The sequence below is a fragment of the Pseudorca crassidens genome, chromosome 10 (assembly GCF_039906515.1).
Source record: "Pseudorca crassidens isolate mPseCra1 chromosome 10, mPseCra1.hap1, whole genome shotgun sequence".
Classification (NCBI taxonomy): Eukaryota; Metazoa; Chordata; class Mammalia; order Artiodactyla; family Delphinidae; genus Pseudorca; species Pseudorca crassidens.
In genome coordinates, this window is record NC_090305.1 from 59,671,386 (window position 1) to 59,689,779 (window position 18,394).

Here is an 18,394-nt window from a genome sequence, read left to right on the forward strand (position 1 = left end):
TGAAATAAACTGTAACCTTGAGTTACAATAACAGCTTTGCTGACCTCTGTGAGTTCTTCTAGCAAATCACTGAACCTGAGGGTGGCTTTGGGAACTCCTGTATAGCACCTCCTTATATCATAGGGATAAGATATAACCAGTGCTAAGTCTCTAGCACTGGCTGGCTGGCATTTAATAAAGGTTCAATACATAGTGGCTGTTATCATCAAACCATTAAGCAAGTACTTTGTGATATTTTTATTCATGCTACAGGACACTTCTAACACTTAAAGACTTTTTTTTTTTTGATGTGGACCATTTTTTAAAGTCTTTATTGAATCTGTTACAATATTGCTTCTGTTTTATGTTTTGATTTTTTGGCTCCGAGGCATGTGGTATCTTAGCTCCCCAACCAGGGATCGAACCTGCACCCCCTGCACTGGAAGGCGAAGTCCTAACCACTGGACTTCCAGGGAAGTCTCAAAAGACTATTTTCAAATGAGGTTCACATTCAATATTCATTCAACAACCATTTGGGACTTCCCTGGCTGTCCAGTGGTTAAGATTCTGCACTTCCATTGCAGGGCACACAGGTTTGATCCCTGGTCAGGGAACTAATATCCTGCATGCCGTGCGGAGCGGCCAAAAAAACCCAATCATTTGTGTTATTGCTCTGTATCAGCCACTGCTCTAGGTGCTGAAGATTCGTTTGTGAGCAAAATGGACAAAAATCTTTGCCTTCATGGAGTTTCATTCTAGCAGGAAGAGATGGAGGTAAACATAAATAAGTAAATGTAAAGTATATTATATCATGATAAATACAAGAAAGGGGGATATGAAATGTTGACAGAACGGAGAATACTGGAATTTTAGGTTGGATGGCTAGCGGAGGTCTCTCTAAGAACATGAAATTTGAGTAAAGATGTGAAGGAAATAAGGAAGTAAACTATATCTTTTTTTTTTTTTTTTTTAGGAGATAAAATGGCAAGGGCAAAGGCCGTGAAGTGGGAGAAAGCCTGGTTTGTTCCAAGAACAGCAAGGAGGCTAATGTGGTCAGAGTAAAATGGATAAGGAGAGTAGTCAAAGAGATCAGAGAGGTAACAACGTAGGGGAGGGGTAGGGGGAACAGATAAAGGGCCATGTAGGCCACAGTAAGGAATCTCAATATTAAAAGCCACTGGAGAGTTTGAAGCAGAAGAATAACATGATCTAATTTATGCTATGTTGAGAATAAACTACAAGAGAACAATATCAGAAGCTGGAGAAATGTAGGAGACCACTGCAGTAATTCAGGCAGGAGATGATATTAGGCGGGGCCTGGGCCTGGGCCTGTGTGGTATGCGTGGGAGTGATGAAAAGTGAATAATTTCCAGACATCATCTGAAGCTAAGGCCAGCAGGATTTCCTTACAGTCTGGATATGGAGTGAGAGAAAAAGAAAGTAAGAAAATCCAACGCTTTTGAGCCTAAATAACTTATAAAGGATAGAGTTGTCTTTAATAGAAAAGGTGAAAATTACAGGAACGGCTGGTTTGTGGTAGGGTAGGGGACATCTAACAGGAGGTCAGTTTTGAACATGTTAAGTTTGAGAAGTATAATTGGACATCCAAGTGGAAAAATCAAATAGGCAACTAGACAGAAAGGTCTGCAGCTCAGAGACGAAGTTCAAGCTGGAGATATCAATTTGAGAGTCTTAGCACACAGATGGCATTCAATGCAATGACGTTGGATGAGACCATCTAAGGAGCAAATCTAGATAGGAAAAAAGAACAGACTCCTGGTCTAAGCACTGGGTCGCTCCAACATGTAGAGGTCAGGGAGATCAGGAGAGACCAGAGAAACCAACTGGGAAGTTGCAGACAGACAGGACACTAGGCATGCATGTTTAACCTGAAAGCCATGTGAAAAAAATGTTTCAAGGAAAGCGTGATCAACTGTTAAATACTGGTGATAGGTTAAGTAAGATTAAGACTGAACTATGTCGATTAGACTCAGCAACGAGCAGATCACTGGAGAGTTTAAGACAGGTAGTTTTGGTGGAGGTGAAGGTGAGTATCTTTGGAACTGGAGGAGAGAAACTGGGGATAGAGGGTCTAGACAAGTCTTTGGAGAAACAGGACGACAGGTGAAAAGGAAAATGGGACCATGAAAATGTATTTTTGGTTTTGTTTGAAGATGGGAGAAAAGCATGCTTATGTTGAAGAGAATGATCCAGTAATGAAAGGAGAATTACTGGAGTAGTATTTTAAGAGAGGAAAGAGATGGATTCTAGCACACAGGTGAAGGGAATAGCCTTGGCCTGTTCATCCAGTGTAACAGAAGTGAAGCTGGAGTTTTGGGAACAGGTGCAGGTAGGTGGCCTAATGTATTGGTAGGAACTTCTTTTCCAATTACTTCAATTTTCTTGGTAAAGTAGGAAACAAGGTTGTTAGCTATGAGGACAAATGAGGAGGAATAAGGAGAAAGAAACATGAAATAGTTGTCTAGGAGTCAATTAAATTATTCAAAAGGTTAAGACAATCATACACATTATCCGGCAGATAATTGATACCCCCAATTTTCTCCATATCATACACCAGTGGTATGTTCCAACATCAAGTTAGGTTTAGCTCCAATTCCTATGCCTTCTACATCTGTGGTCGAATAACTGATGCTTGCATTCATAGCACTCAGACACTATGATATTCTAAAATTTCAAAGAAGATCAAATGATATTCAGTACTTTGTACTTAGTGAGGCAGGAAGATATGTAACAATTTAGAAAGATTTACATAGGTTTAAGAACTTTAGGATTCTAAAAAGCTAAATATATAATTAAACAGCATACCCCATTTTCCCAGACAAGTGAAACTCTATTAATACTGTGCTTATGGCAAGCATCAAGCAGTATGTCCCATGGCCAGAATGACGTGACTCTTTTACTCAACAAAAAGGCCATTCCCTTGTCACCTGACAGCACTGCTAAGATGGACTTCTGTATTTACCACTATCTGGACCAAGAAATAAGAATATGCAAAAGATTCCCTAGTACCTTTTCATCCAAGTCTGAACTTTTTGTGTGTTCACTGACGTCTCCCAGTTTTTCATTTGAAGAAGTCTCATTAGTAACTTCACCTAAGGAAATGTTTGTACCTTTGGAATCATGTTTTATCTCACTTGCTGAAAAGAAATAATATTCAACTGTAGAAACTTTAAATGACAAAATAACCAAGTCATTTAAAGATTGTTCTAAAAATAAGTTAGAATTCAGAGACTCTTTTAAAGTCCAATGTGACAAATATGAAGCAGCATTTTCAGCAAATTATACATTTATTCCTCCCTCTCTATCAAAATAACTCCATTACATGGTATAAAAAGAATTGGCAGTAAGACAAAATTGAGACATAAAGATAAATTTAAGAATCTTTCTTGATCATGTCCAGCTATTTTTCAATATATTTTTAAAATTGGAAAGTTTTTGCAATTAACTTTCAAATTATTTCCTGTAAAGATTCAGTTATTTAAACTTAGGATTAGCTATTATTAAAAAAATATTAAAAAGGACTCAGATTTAAAATGTGGTAAAGCTTAAATATATATTTCAATTTCAAAAATGAGACTACAAAAATTGCTAAGGTCAATTATCTTTTGTAGATAAAGCCTAACAAAGTTATTTATTAAATAATCAACTGGAAAATTTCTCAAAATCTGATCTGCCAACCAGGCAAAACTGAGGAAAACTGACAAACTGTAAAACGTGGTTGACAGACTCTAAAATGAAAAGCTTCCTATTTTAATGAATTCATTCTGACTATGCCTAAATAGAGATATAAAAGTACTTCAATATTACACATTCTGAAAATGTCAAATTTTACCTGCTGACAAGGAAGCACAGATCTCTGACTTCATCAATTCAGGATCCAGTACAGGGAGTTCTCTATTATAAAGCAAACAGAGCTTACACATTATAACATATTCTAGCAAAACTATCCACTCCTCTAAACATTACACAATACTAGCTTTAGCAGCCTGGCGAACATCAGCTCAAGTCCTCCAAGGCCAGAGTACTATTCTGGGATAGCACACCCAAGCAGATTCTGCATTTGGTTCTTTTTTTTTTTTTTTTTTTTTTGCGTTACGCGGGCCTCTCACTGTTGTGGCCTCTCCCATTGTGGACGCGCAGGCTCAGCGGCCATGGCTCATGGGCCCAGCCACTCCACGGCATGTGGGATCTTCCCAGACCGGGGCACGAACCCGTGTCCCCTGCATCGGCAGGCGGACTCTAAACCACTGCGCCACCAGGGAAGCCCCTGCATTTGGTTCTTTAATCACATTCGCCACAATTGTTAGGGAGTGCTGCCACTCAAACTCTGTTACTCAGAGAGAACTGATGACATATACAAGGCATTTAAAACATTTTTAAAGTATTACACCAATGCAAGATAATGTTTACCTCCTACTCTTAAGCATGTGTATGTATGTCTTACCGCCAATGTAAAAGGAAGAGTGTGAGAGCACTTTGAATCTCTTTTTGTAGTCTCTGAAGACAACCTAAGGTCTAAAGGTAACAGCTATGGAGATCAGAGTTAAACCAACCTGGGTTCAAATATTGTTCTGCCACTTACTATGTCAACAGTGGCAAAACTATTTAAATTCTTTGAGTCTAACCATATCTGTAAAATGAGAATACCACTTACCCACGAGGTTATTGTGAGGATTAAATAAGATAAAATGTCCTTAAAGCCAATGGCATAGGCTCAACAAATGAAAACTACAGCTATAGGAGCCACTCAAAAACAAGTGGCCAGGGCTTCCCTGGTGGCACAGTGGTTAGGAGTCCGCCTGCCGATGCAGGGGACACGGGTTCGTGCCCCGGTCCGGGAAGATCCCACGTGCCGCGGAGTGGCTAGGCCCGTGAGCCATGGCCACTGAGCCTGCGTGTCCAGAGCCTGTGCTCCGCAACGGGAGAGGCCACAACAGTGTGAGGCCCGCGTACTGGGGAAAAAACAAACAAACAAACAAACAAACAAGTGGCCAAACACTATTCCATTTTTAAAAACTTGGACAAAAGTATATAAAAGTACACAGAATAAAATATAATAGGACTTCCCTGGTGGCGCAGTGGTTAAGAATCCGCCTGCCAGGACAAGAATAAAGATGCAGACATAGAGAATGGACTTGGACACGGGGAGGGGGAAGGGTAAGCTGGGACGAAGTGAGAGAGTGGCATGGACATATATACACTACCAAATGTAAAATAGATAGCTAGTGGGAAGCAGCTGCATAGCACAGGGATGTCAGCTCGGTGCTTTGTGACCACCTAGAGGGGTGGGGTAGGGAGGGTGGGAGGGGAGGCGCAAGGGGGAGGGGATATATGTATACATATAGCTCATTCACTTTGTTACACGGCAGAAACTAACACAACATTGTAAAGCAATTATAGTACAATAAAGATGTTAAAAAAAGTAAGTATTTATATAACTTTAAGTTTATAGACACATGTATGAAAACCAATGGCTTTTTAAATTATATGATATTATACTTTGTGAGAGGGATTTTCCTTCCAAGTTTCAATGTTACCTCAATTATTCAGAACCTTAATTTTGCTTTTTAAAAAAATTTTCTCTGAAAATAGTATCGTCTTTGATTTTCTGCTTTGAACTACCTTGTCATTTGAAAAAAATTGTGTATATAACAAAAAAAAAAGGAATCCACCTGCCAATGCAGGGGACACGGGTTCGAGCCGTGGTCCAGGAAGATCCCACATGCCGCGGAACAACTGAGCCCGTGCGCCACAACTACTGAGCCTGCGCTCTAGAGCCCGCGAGCCACAACTACTGAGCCCACGTGCCACAATTACTGAAGCCCACGTGCCTAGAGCCCATGCTCCGCAACGAGAAGCCACCGCAATGAGAAGCCCACGCACTGCAATGAAGAGTAGCCCCCGCTCGCCGCAACTAGAGAAAAGCCCTTGTGCAGCAATGAAGACCTAACACAGCCAAAAATAAATATAAAATAAATAAATTTAAAAAAAGAATGGGAAAATAAAAGTACAAACAAGACACAAATATATACAAATCTCCTCCCCCAATTCATACCTCTTGACTCATATCTATTAGAATATCTCCATTTCAGTATTTCAAAGGTCTCTCCAACTCAACATGTCTAAATTTGACCTCATGACCAGCATCCCTCCCCAATCCTGCCTGTTTTCATCAGAGAACCGTAATGCCCTTCTTTGAAACAAGAGAAACCAGGTATCTTCCTTAACTCCTACCTCTAACCTCACCCCCATTTGATTAATCAATCTTCACTTCCTAAACCTCTCTCAAATCCACTCCCACTTCTGGTTGAAGTCACCATGTCCTTTGGTCTAATTATGACAATAGCTCCTTGCCAATTTGTTCTCCACACCAGAGCTATCATGATTTTTAAAATGTAAATCTGATCAAATTCTCTACTGGAAGTCAAGTCCTTCAGTGAATCCCTATATACTCTTAGGATAAAGTTCAAACTCACCATGAATTCTAGTTTGTCTAGGATGATCTGTGTATGCCTCTTATCCTGGCATATTAATTATTAATACCTCCCCCCGCATTTCCCTCTCAAAATTTTTGCAATTCAGAAGATCAATTCTATGGTCATCCTATTTACAAAGCCCTGCACGACTGAGCTTTCTGCATATTCTGTAGGTTCATTTCTTGCCACCTGAACACTAAGCCATGGGATGTTATTTCTGTCTCTCAGTTGTAACATGCTCTTCCCTGCAGGCCTACCTATAGACTACTCCTTCCCTCTCAATTTTCTACTCACTTTTCTTCACCTATTGCCTAGTTCCTATTCATTATTTAGTGTTCAACTTAAATGTTACTAGGGCGAGGAAGCCTTCAACACCTTGCACTTTTCCTATCATATTTTATTGTATTTGCTTAATCATTTGCAGCCCTTGATAGACTAAAAGCTCTGTGAGAACAAGGTCCATGTGCATCTAGTTGCTAACCATATACTCAGCACCTAACATCCTCCTGGCCTGACACTAGGGAGACGCAAATGAAGATGCCTCTCTCCTGTCTACAAACTCCCAGCATAGGAGGAGGTGCACATACAAGGAGACATAATATACTGAGATCTGTGCCAAGAGAACTACTGGAACAAATCCCTAGAATAATATCTCAGATGTGATTTAGAGGACAAATGAATGAAAAGAAAGGAACTTTTGGATAAAGAAACACATGCAAAAGGATTCAGATAATGACATATTGTGGAAACAGTGAGCTGCCTGCTCTGCTTATCTTTTATCAGCCTCCCCCCACACTTTCCTCCCCACCAACCCCATAGCTGCCAAAGACAGAATGGATGCAGATCCACCAAAGAGCCATAATAAGCCATGCCAATCAATTTAGACTCTATCCTCAGGTGGCTGAGAGCCACCGGAGTACTGTAAGCAGTCACTGGCAGATCAATTTCTGCTTCAAAATATTACTGCGGAGGAGGATATACTAAGAGATTTCAGGAAGATTAACCAGGAGCTAATTGTAATAATTTAGAAGAAATATGAATAAGATAGTAGCAGTGAGAATTGAGAGAAAGGAAAAACCATGAGAGATATTCAAGATAATAGCATGAATAGGATTAACTGACTCAATAAATAGAGAATTGAGGGCTGTTTCTAATTATGCTGAAAGTTACATTCACAAATAGGTACAGCCCAGACACACAGAAGGTTATTCCTTAAAAAAAAAAAAAAACCCAAAACCCAAAAAAGTAAATAAGTATAGCAAGTGTATTACAACAGTATTTTTTAATACTGCTGGTACAGTTCATAAGAGAAACTTTTTACTATGAATAAGTAACTTACAAGGAAGGTAAAATTGCACATGCCACTCTTGTTAGAAGTAATTTAGTTTTGTTTTGAATTTGCAAGACACAAAGAGATACGAAAAAGTTAAATTCAACTAGATTAGGAAAAATAAAATTGTAACCCCCATAAATATATTACAGCTTTGCATTAGTGGAGTAGAAAGGGGGAAAAATGAAGGGTAGAAGGAGGAAAGGAGAGAAACAGACTTGGGTGAGGCTACAGAATACAGGGAAGCAAAAGAGAAGATCTGAGCAAAAAGGAGAGGAGAATAAGAGAGGCTTCTGAAGAACTACATAGATTACATCAGGTTTATCCTCTAACAGAGCATTTTTCAAGGGGGTGATGTAATTTAATGGGTTCCAACCAGGATTTTTAAATAAAACAGAATAAAATACAAAATATGATACTAGACCACATGTAGTAAGGGAAATACTATTTTTATAAATCTATTGTCTTACATATTCATAGGTAGGTACCAGACTGTAATGTAAAATGTATCTTTAGTATGGGTAACTGACAAACAGGTTTGAAGACAACAGCTCTAGAATAATTATTAGCAGAAAAAGCTTGAAAACTAAGAGAATGTTATTGTCCAAGAAAAATTCAGAATGTTATTGCTCAAGAAAAATTCAGAAAAAATTCCCAAGAAAAATTCAGAATGTTATTGCTTCCTTTTGAGATGCTAACTAGCTGAGTGCAGTCAATGTTCACTTATTTACACACTCACATATTGTTTGCGAAAAGGACTACCATAAACTCACTGGGGCAATTATTCTGCAGATAACAGTGGCCCAAAACAGAAATATTACAGTATCCAATTCAGTGGGCCAGAGGTTCCCAAGCCTGATGCCAGGATGTGAGGTGCTCAGTCTCCTAATATTACAAACGATAACTCCATCAAGTACAGTACCATTTATTTCAGCAAAAACAAACAATGGTTTATGTGGTCCAAAAGAGAAAAAAGTAAAAATCAGAAGGATGCTTCTTCAAACTGCACCACCTGCTACTTTAAAGAGAAGGATGAGGGCTTCCCTGGTGGCGCAGTGGTTGCGAATCCGCCTGCTATTGCATGGGACACAGGTTCAAGCCCTGGTCCGGGAAGATCCCACATGCCGCGGAGCAACTAAGCCCATGCATCACAACTACTGAAGCCCGTGTGCCTAGAGCCCGTGCTCCGCAACAAGAGAAGCCACAGAAATGAGAAGCCTGCATACAGCAACGAAGAGTAGCCCCTGCTCCCCACAACTAGAGAAAGCCCGCGTGCAGCAACGAAGACCCAACGCAGCCATAAATAAATAAATGAATTAATTAATTTAAAAAAATAAAGAGGAGGACGAGATGAGAGAGGAAAGGGGTCAAAAAGTAAATAATGTTCTGTGGCAGTCTATAGAATAATGGATTTGAAGCCATGTAAAGAACCAAAGTGCCACTCTTCCAGCATGCTGTTTTGGGGAGGGGAGATCGACTTTGGAGCGGGTTGCCCTGTGTCCAGATCTCAGCTCTGATACTTACTAGTTGTGTGCCCTTTGGAAAGTTAGTGACTTTGACTCAATTTTAAAGATATGGTCAATCTCAGAACTGTTCTACTTAATGAAATAGCATAAGTAATGTATCTAGCACAGGGTAGACACTAAATGTCAGTTCTTACAATTAAGTGTAAAATTGTGCATTATAGTTAGAGTGCCTCAGATATTCAGTGGACAGGGAGAATGGAGTAAGATGAGCTTCTTGAAAGACAGGCCAAGGAGTCTAAATAAATGAGGGAAAGAAAGAGAATGACCTTTACTTCTGCTGGAAAGCATTTTTTGTTTTTGTTTTTGGGTTTTTTTTGGTCATTTGGTATTGTAAACCTGGTGACAGAGGCCAGTCTCTTGGGGAACAAACTGATTCCCCAAGATCTGAGAAAGTAAGTGGGGTGGATTTCTTGAGACAATATAATTTACCCAGCATAGATCCATGCTAGGCATGGTCTAAATGGGACTCAAATGCCTGAGCAAAAGTAATAGGCTTTTATTTTCTGTACAGTGGTGCTAGGTATTTTTCCCCCTAGAAGTTTATTATTTACCAGCTCTAGAATGTACAATGGCTTTTCATGGATTTAAGTCCAAGTTGCAAAGGTGGTATAAATGATCCAAACTGATCACCAGCATCAATTCTATACCAAGTTCAAATTTTGATGCCTAATTTTCCAACCTTCTTAGTCTGGTATCACCCTACTTATCAAGTCTTATTTTTACTATTCTTAAACATCTATCTGCTTTAGAAAAAAAGGATTCACTGTCTCCATTTACATATATTCCAATGCTTGAGAAACAGCCTACAACATAGTAGGAACTGAAACCTTAATTCTCTCCCCTCCCTCAATGTATGAGTGACTGGGTTTACAAAGGCAAATGAGACATGGACATTTCCCACCCTCAAGAAGTCCAACAGTTTATGTGAGCCATGGAATACAAGATATGGTACACAAAAGTTAAATATCTGTCTCACACACACACAAACAGAAAATGATGTTCCCATGGAAAAGTGTCTGAGATATCTACTCTAAACCAAGAACTTATTAGAGAGGATAACACCAGAAACAAAAAGGAAAGAAAGAAAGAAAAATAGAGAATATACACAAGAGTATATATTCTTGTGCAACTGTATTTACATTGGTGGGTACCAAGATGAAAATTAGACTGTATTCAGTAACAAAAAATATGTTCTCCTCTCAAGACTTCACTGAACTCATTAAATGTTACATCTACAAAGAAAATAAAACAAGACTAATAACTGTGTTTATAATAAAATGGGCAAATAAAACATATTTTATCAAAATTATTAAGGTCTACTAGATTAGTGTATGTTTTGTTGGCTAAAGTTAAATTTTCTGATTCCTGTTGTGTAATCAGGCCTGTACAATGCTCTTAGTTGGCTGACTCAACCTGTTGAGTTCCTAACTATGTGAAGATTAAAAAAAAGTAATCATGTTATTTGGTTTTTTGCTATTAAGTTGTATGAATTCCTTATGTATTTTGGATATTAATCCTTCATCAGATACATGATTTGCAAATACTTTCTCCCATTCCATAGGCTGCCTTTTCATTTTGTCTAGACAAATAGTGTATGATCTCACTTGTATGTGGAATCTAAAAGAAAGAACTCATAGGAACAGAGATGAATGTGTCAGCTAACCTTATTATGGTAATCATTTTGCAACATATACATATATCAAATCATCAAATTGTACACCCTAAACTTACATAAATGATACATCAAATGTCTCAAATATGTCAAATATGTCTCAATAAATTTGGAAATAAAGAGAAAAAAGAAAAGTAAAAAAAAAAAGGTCCAATAGTATTAGCAGGTGAGAGATGTAAATTATATCATCATGAAATCAGTGCCATAAGTGAGGTAGCAAAAGGTGCTGTGGGAAGAGAACGGCTCCTGCTTCTGTCTGAAGAAGTCATAATCTGCCCTGCACAACCATATTCATAGCTACCTTTACCTTCTGCCCACATTTTCTTTATTAATTTTCTACCTCTCCAAACTTTCTTCCTTCTTCCCCCTTGTTAATCTAAATCAATCCAACCGTTAAGGATCAGTACAAATTTTGGCTTTTCCAAGAGGCCCTTTCAACCCTCTTTTCTAAACTACTAGTGTTCTTGTACCTCAGTTTACATATTTTTGTTTCAAACACATTAGTCCCCACTTCCCCAGCTATATAGTAATTCCCGTGAATATTTGGCAGATTCTTAAAATCTCAATGATCCACTGTATAATATCACTTGACTGAAATTCTAGCATATGTGATTGAACATAATCCTATATTCTAGTACAGATTAACTGTCCAGCACTGACTATTACAGACATTCTCAGATCTCTAACTATACTTACAGGCTAATTCAAAAGTTTTACCTATTTCACCCATTATATATGTCTAAGTTCATCAGTTCAAGTCTTAGGGAATTAGTTCTAATATGCTTCTAATGCTTTGGATTTTAATATGGACTTCCCCCACAGTGGAGACTGACAAAGAATAAGTATTCTAACATAACTTAAATGCCTTACAAATAAGCTCATGTTTGTCTACCTGTTTTACCAATATGAGGTAGTCCAGAGCTTCTGACAATTTCTGGGCATAGCCCTCCCATCTTCAATTTCTATTTCTGTAAAACAGAAACTCATTCTAACAGGTTTCAACCTCTCAGTGTCGTAGAGTGAGGAAACAGTAATGTACTAATTAGCAACTGATTGGTAAAAGGGAGAGAGCTGACATTAGAAATTATGTTTTAAGCTTCATCTAGTTCTAGAACCATTAACAATTTTCTGTATAACTATTAGCAGACCCTCTGGTGATCATGCGTCCATTTTTCCCTGTTAAGGTTTATCCTAGCACTGTGGATGACTGTAAAACTGGTATTTCCAGTGCAGAGAAAATTAAAATAACTACTGAGGAAATTTTAAAGTTTATTTAAAACCCAAAACTTCAGAAGCAGGGATGAAAGAAAAAGAAGAGCTAAAAACAAGTATAATTGGTACTCCTGCCATAAAAGGAAATGAAGTTACAATAATAGAAAAATTATCTGAAGTAAATTTGATTCTTGGTTTGTCTTTTTTTTTTTTTTTTGCGGTACGTGGCCCTCTCACTGTTGTGGCCTCTCCCGTTGCGGAGCACAGGCTCTGGACGCGCAGGCTCAGCGGCCGTGGCTCACGGGCCCAGCCTCTCGGCGGCATGTGGGATCTTCCCGGACCAGGGCACGAACCCGTATCCCCTGCATCGGCAGGCGGACTCTCAACCACTGCGCCACCAGGGAAGCCCAGGAACTAATTTCTTGTTGTAAAAAAGTATATTGATTCAGCAGTTCCTTTAGTTTCACTTCAGTCCCTCCTTCCCCAAGTTAAACGTAAGTAAAATTAAATGTTTACTAAAAAGTGGCATGATCCAACTTTTCTGAAATTATATCCACATATATGCCTACACAGGCATACAAATTTTGAGTAATTAATTTGTTATTTTGGGTGGTGAGATTCCCTCCCTCTTACACTTTTAATATAATGAACACGTATCATTTTTATAAAATCAGTCATTATCCTAAGAAAGAAAAAAAAGTATAAAAAACAAACTTTACGCCCAGTTTACAACATTTCTCTCTTTCTACCTTCAACTGCAGTTCACTGTCAACATCTTGTTAGCTAACAGAGATGTTTGCCTTTGAAAGAGTTAAAAGCACCTTTAATTAACTACCTTTTATTGAGCTCTTACTATTCACTCAGTATTACACCAAAACCTTTCCCATCCCTTCATTGATTAATCCTCACGACCTTGAGAGGCAAGTACCTTCCCTTTTTACAGATAAGGTAAAATATCAATAATTTGCCTACAAGGTGACAGAGCTATTAGGGAAAGGAAAAGATTCAAAAACCTAGGTCAGACTATAAAGGTTAAGTTCTTGACCACTAATTTTAAACTAAGATAGTTCAAATCTAGATTCTGTTACTAGCAGTGTGAATTTGGACAACTGACAACTTGTCATCTTCATTTTTTCCACCTCAAAATGGGCAGATTACCATCTTCATTATGGACGTTTTTAAAAAATAACAGATAAAGCTCTTGGTCCTTCCTTTGGGATATAGAAAGTACTCTATTTGGTGATGTTACAAGTTACTGTCACACTAAGAATATCAAGAAGAATGTAATATCACAAAAGTAACTAAAATTTATGAATACCAGACAAATTTAAGTCATGTACTATTGAATCTTAGTGGAAAGTGTTTATGTTTCGAGTCTGTTCACAGAACATTCCAATATTCAAGTACTGTAACATACAAATATAAATTAGAGCTTAAAGAATTATAAAACTTTAGTAAAATATAACATAATAGTAAATAAAATTTAGGCCAATCAGATAGGTCAATTTCCCGAACAAGAAGGTTATTACTTGGCTCCATTTAAAGTTGATTCAGGCAAACTCACTCTCTTTGGGGGCTAAGTCATCATTTAAAACCATCAACTTAGATGGATCTAGAGACTGTCATACAGAGTGAAGTCAGAAAGAGAAAACCAAATATCGTATATTAACGCATATATGTGGAACCCAGAAAAATGGTACAGATGAACCGGTTTTCAGGGCAGAAACAGAGACACAGATGTAGAGAACAAATGTATGGACACCAAGGGGGGAAAGTGGTGGTGCTGGGGGGTTGGTGGTGTGATGAATTGGGCGATTGGGATTGACATGTATACACTAATATGTATAAAATGGATAACTAATAAGAACCTGCTGTATAAATAAATAAATTCTAAAATTAAAAACAAAATAAATAAAAATTCTACTATTTATGGCAAAAAAAAAAGAATCACCTTTACTTGCTTTTAACCAAGATGCCTATTCTATCCTTGCTGATATTAAAGAAACATTTACTCAAAAAATAATAATAATAAATTAAAAAAAAATAAAACCATCACCTTAAAAGTAAAACCATGAAAAAAAATTCGTGCTTTTCCCCTCTGAATATTAGTTTAACTTTTGATTCGACTTTCAAGTTCTAATTCAAATAAACTTTTCCAAGTTTTCTCTGGTCACTGAAAAATGGATTTTTTATCTAACAAGGAAGCCACAGAAAATGGGTTAAAATACATAGCACTGTTCTTAATACGTAACTTGGTTGAAATAAAAGTATATCTGTATATTTACAATTATTAAAAAACTATGAAAATAAATTTGACTTTTGAAAGAAGCAATCTCACTAATTTAAAAAGCCACTTTATAAACCACCATTTAAAATTCTGAACAGCTAATCTGCTCCATTATAATTTCAAATATATATAATTGTTTTATTTTGATTCTAAGTTTCAGCATTAATGACATTTCCAGGTCTTAGCAATTATATACTATATTACATTTAATAAATAACTGGGTTAAAAAAATAATGGAGCGTCAATAATGATCACTGAATAAATTAGTGACACCTAAGAGTAGAAAGTGCTTTTGAAACCTGCAACAATAATCTGTACCAAAAGGCATACTTGAATATGCATACCTCAAGTCATCACTTGGTTCTTTCTTTCCTGGAAGTTCCATGTGCTTGGAGTCTGTTGACTGGTGCTCTTCAGCAACATTGGGCTCCTGGCTTATCACGGGACCCTCGGAAGTAAATGAGAGCTCTCCTTCATTGGAGACTCCAAAGAGATCTGGGTCATCTTGAATTACATCAATTAAGAGGACATCATCTTCATATGCTTTAAGAATATCTGGAAACCCCACTTCAATTTCTGAAACGTTCTCAGTCATTTTTCTACCACTAACTTCAGAGAAAACTGCTTTGAATCTTTCTTGTTCACTAGAGCAGAAGGCAGGACTTTTCTTTATACACCCAGGATCATAAGAAATAGTATTATTTTCAACTGTGAGAGAAACAGCTTCCTTATTAGAAACAATATTGCCTGGTTTAGAGATGTGGTTAGATGGTTTATTATCATTACCTTGCTTTAAAAAGCTTGGAGAAATAATACAGGAACTCTTACTGCAGTATGAGTCAGAACCAGCTTGCACTGGAACTACACTATTTTGTATGCTCAAAGATTGAGGTCCTGAAGTTACTGTGGTGACATTTTCTTTAGTCCTATTCTGCCTTACCTCTGCTCCAGATAAACTGTCAAGAAGTTCTAGGGGACTATATACTTCTCTCTCTGATGACTTGCCATGTATTTTTCTTTTTTCTGTTTTGTTCTTAAGTAAGGGAATTTTAAAATTAGTCAGCCGTCCTGTGTTCAATATCTTAATCAAGTCTGGAACAACCAGTGTTTGCTTAGCAATGCATGCTTTTCGATGAATAGTTTTGCCTGTAGAGCTATTTGCTTCCTGGCCATCCTGGGAAGCCACTGTCAAATTCAGTTTTGTTAAATTCCCTCTATCTTTTTTTTTACTTTCTGTTAAGTTTTGAGTCACATTAGTTAATGGAGTATCTTCAATAGTATTAGAAACTATCTCTGACGCACTTCTGCTTAGTTTCTCTGACTTCGTTTTTTTATTATCATTGATGATAGGTTCCTTTATAACCATTAAAGTAGGTTCCACTGTAGAGACTGAAGATAAACAATTTAAATTAGAATCCAATTTCTCTCTACTTGAAGATTCACTGCTTGTTTCTGTTAGAGAACTTTGTAGCATCAATTTGGAATCAGTTAAATAAGTTTGATTTGTCTGGTGTTTAAGAAAATCATCTTGCCTAAAACTTTCCTGAGACCCAGGAAGAAAGGTATTTGACTGTGGCAAGGAAGCCTTTTTCCAACACTGGGCAGATATTCTAGCACACGAATAACAAGGCCAAGTTCTTTTGCCAGTCATTGGTATTGTTCTTTGACAGCTAAATTTAGATTCTTCAGCTTTATTCTTCGAGTCTTCCCTCGAAGCTCTCTTTTCAATAGGATGGCAATCGCTAGGTGACTTCACTATTGAGTTTTTCATCCACTTAAAATACTCCTCTGGATCCATCCTTTTACATCCTAAAGGCTCTGAAGCATTCTTTTTTTCTTCTTTTGAAAGTGGCTCAAGAGTTTTCTGAAACATAGGATTTACATGGTGTTCATGACTTGTTTTTTTCCCTGTTTCTGGAAGACTTAATAAATGATCCATTGGTGACAGCGTGTTATTGTTTACTTTTCTCAAAACTTCTAAAGGACTTTTTTTAGCCTCTAAAGTCTCTGTTTCTTTACTTTCAGCACCTGTTTTGTTTTCTTGTAACACCAGCTCATATTTGTTATACACATTAGAGAATTTCATCTTAATAACCATTTCATCTCCTTTTTCAGACACCTTCATCCTTTTCCTGGGTTTTCTCCCAACACTGCTCTCCTCTAATGAATGTTTATTTTTTTCACTTTGAAGGCAGGAAAGCAAGCCCTTATTTTTACTTTGGTATGAGTCATTTTCTTCAAGTAATAACTGATTTACTCCCATTAAGTTTTCTTCAGTTTGTAAATGCTGAGGAATATTATTTGTGTCACTCTTATCTCCAAGACTCCTAGGGTTTTCTTTCTTTAACTCTGAGGAATTTTCTGGTACATGCATATATCCACCATCAGGTTTATATGCAAGGTTATTTTCATCATTACAACTCTTGGAATGGGGGAAACAACTGCAATCACGTAATCTTAAAATGCAATTATTTTCTACTCCAGGTGACAAGCTGTGACAAGAATATTTTGGAGTATTCTTGTACAGTTCATCTTGGAATTCAACCTTACTATTTTGTGTAGCCTTATATTCCGTTATTTTGAGAGGTGGCCGTTCTAAGCTTTTAAATTTTTTAATTCGAATTCTTCTTTTAATACCTTTTACCAAACTTTCCTTACCCAAAGACTGCAAGAAAGCCATACTTTGAAATTCACTGCATTCCACTGTTTGGAAAGATTCCGAACTGGTTAATGATTCCTTTCTTACCAGGTCAATTCCTGGCTGGGGATCATCACTTGAGGCTTCAGTAACTTTTCTTTTTTCCTTGGCTGAACAAAACAACAAAACATACCAGAAAAGATTTTACATTGAGGAGGAAAAAGCAATATCACTTAAAAAAAAAAAAATTGTGAAGCCATCCATTTTTATTTCCCTGAATAGCCAAATGGAAACATACATTTGTTTTTAAATCAAAGACCTAATTTCTATTAAGGTCCTGTATAAATTCTAAGACAGCTGAATAACCTCTAGCATCGTGATTTCATACAAGCCAAAGTGAATCACTAGTAGGAATTCCTTTTACAGAACTGAGCAAGGGATCCTAACAGGACAAACACCTTTTAAGCGAATTCCTGTTTTTTTCTCTCCGGGTCAACGTGTGCATCAGTAAAGCCCATGTAGATGCAAGTGAAACGCCAGTGGTAAAACACGGGTGCAGGAGAAGGGGTGCAAACGCTAGAAAGGGAGTGACCCCTGCGTGCTTCCTTACTGTGTCTTCCCGATTGCAAGGGGAGCTCCGCCTCCTTCGCTGCTTCGAAGCCCGGCCGGTCCGACGGGTCTGAAGAGCCCACCTGGCCCCCCGGCCCCTCCACTCGCCGCCTCGCTGAGGCCTTCCCAGCCCCGAACGCCTCACCCGACTTGTCACTTTCTACCTCTTCTCTCCCAGACTTCCGGGCCACCATCCCCCTCTTTTGCCCGCTCTCTTCGCGCCCCCCGGCCTCAGGGCCACAGCCTCCCGCCTCGCCTGGTCCCGGCCGCCTGCCTCTCTTCCTCGGGCCTCGCGCGTCGCCTTTACGCCCCAGGGCCGTCGCTGGGCCCGACGCCCGCGGCTGCCGCATCTGCCCCGGGCCGCCCGTCTGCCCACCGAGGCCCGCCACGCCCGCTGGCCGGAGCCCACCGGCCACACAAAAGCTGCTTCGGCTGCCAGGTACCCGCCGCCCTCAGCCCCGCCCCGCCGCGCCCAGCCGCCAAGACCCTGGGACCGGAAGCGGAAGTGGGGTCCGCGATGCCTGCCTGGGGCAGGCGCGGCAAGGCCCAACGGGCGGAAGGACCTCGAGGCTTTGCAGCTGGCCCCTCTGCTGTTCGTTGCGGGGCATGGGGGTGGAGCCTTCCAGTAGGCCGGACTCTCCCAC

General features: G+C 38.7%; 1 protein-coding gene across 1 annotated transcript in view; it reads right to left on the bottom strand.

Moving 5' to 3' along the window:
- TOPAZ1 (testis and ovary specific TOPAZ 1) overlaps positions 1 to 18,100 on the bottom strand; it is a 67,866-nt gene extending 49,766 nt beyond the window's left edge. Inside the window, exons 1-4 of the mRNA XM_067755859.1 lie at positions 17,752 to 18,100; positions 14,848 to 17,311; positions 3,833 to 3,894; positions 3,010 to 3,137 (exon numbers count right to left, since the gene is read on the bottom strand). Of these exons, the coding sequence (XP_067611960.1) occupies positions 3,010 to 3,137; positions 3,833 to 3,894; positions 14,848 to 17,311; positions 17,752 to 18,100 (3,003 nt within the window). The remainder of the gene's footprint in view (positions 1 to 3,009; positions 3,138 to 3,832; positions 3,895 to 14,847; positions 17,312 to 17,751) is intronic.
- Positions 18,101 to 18,394: the final 294 nt, after the last annotated feature.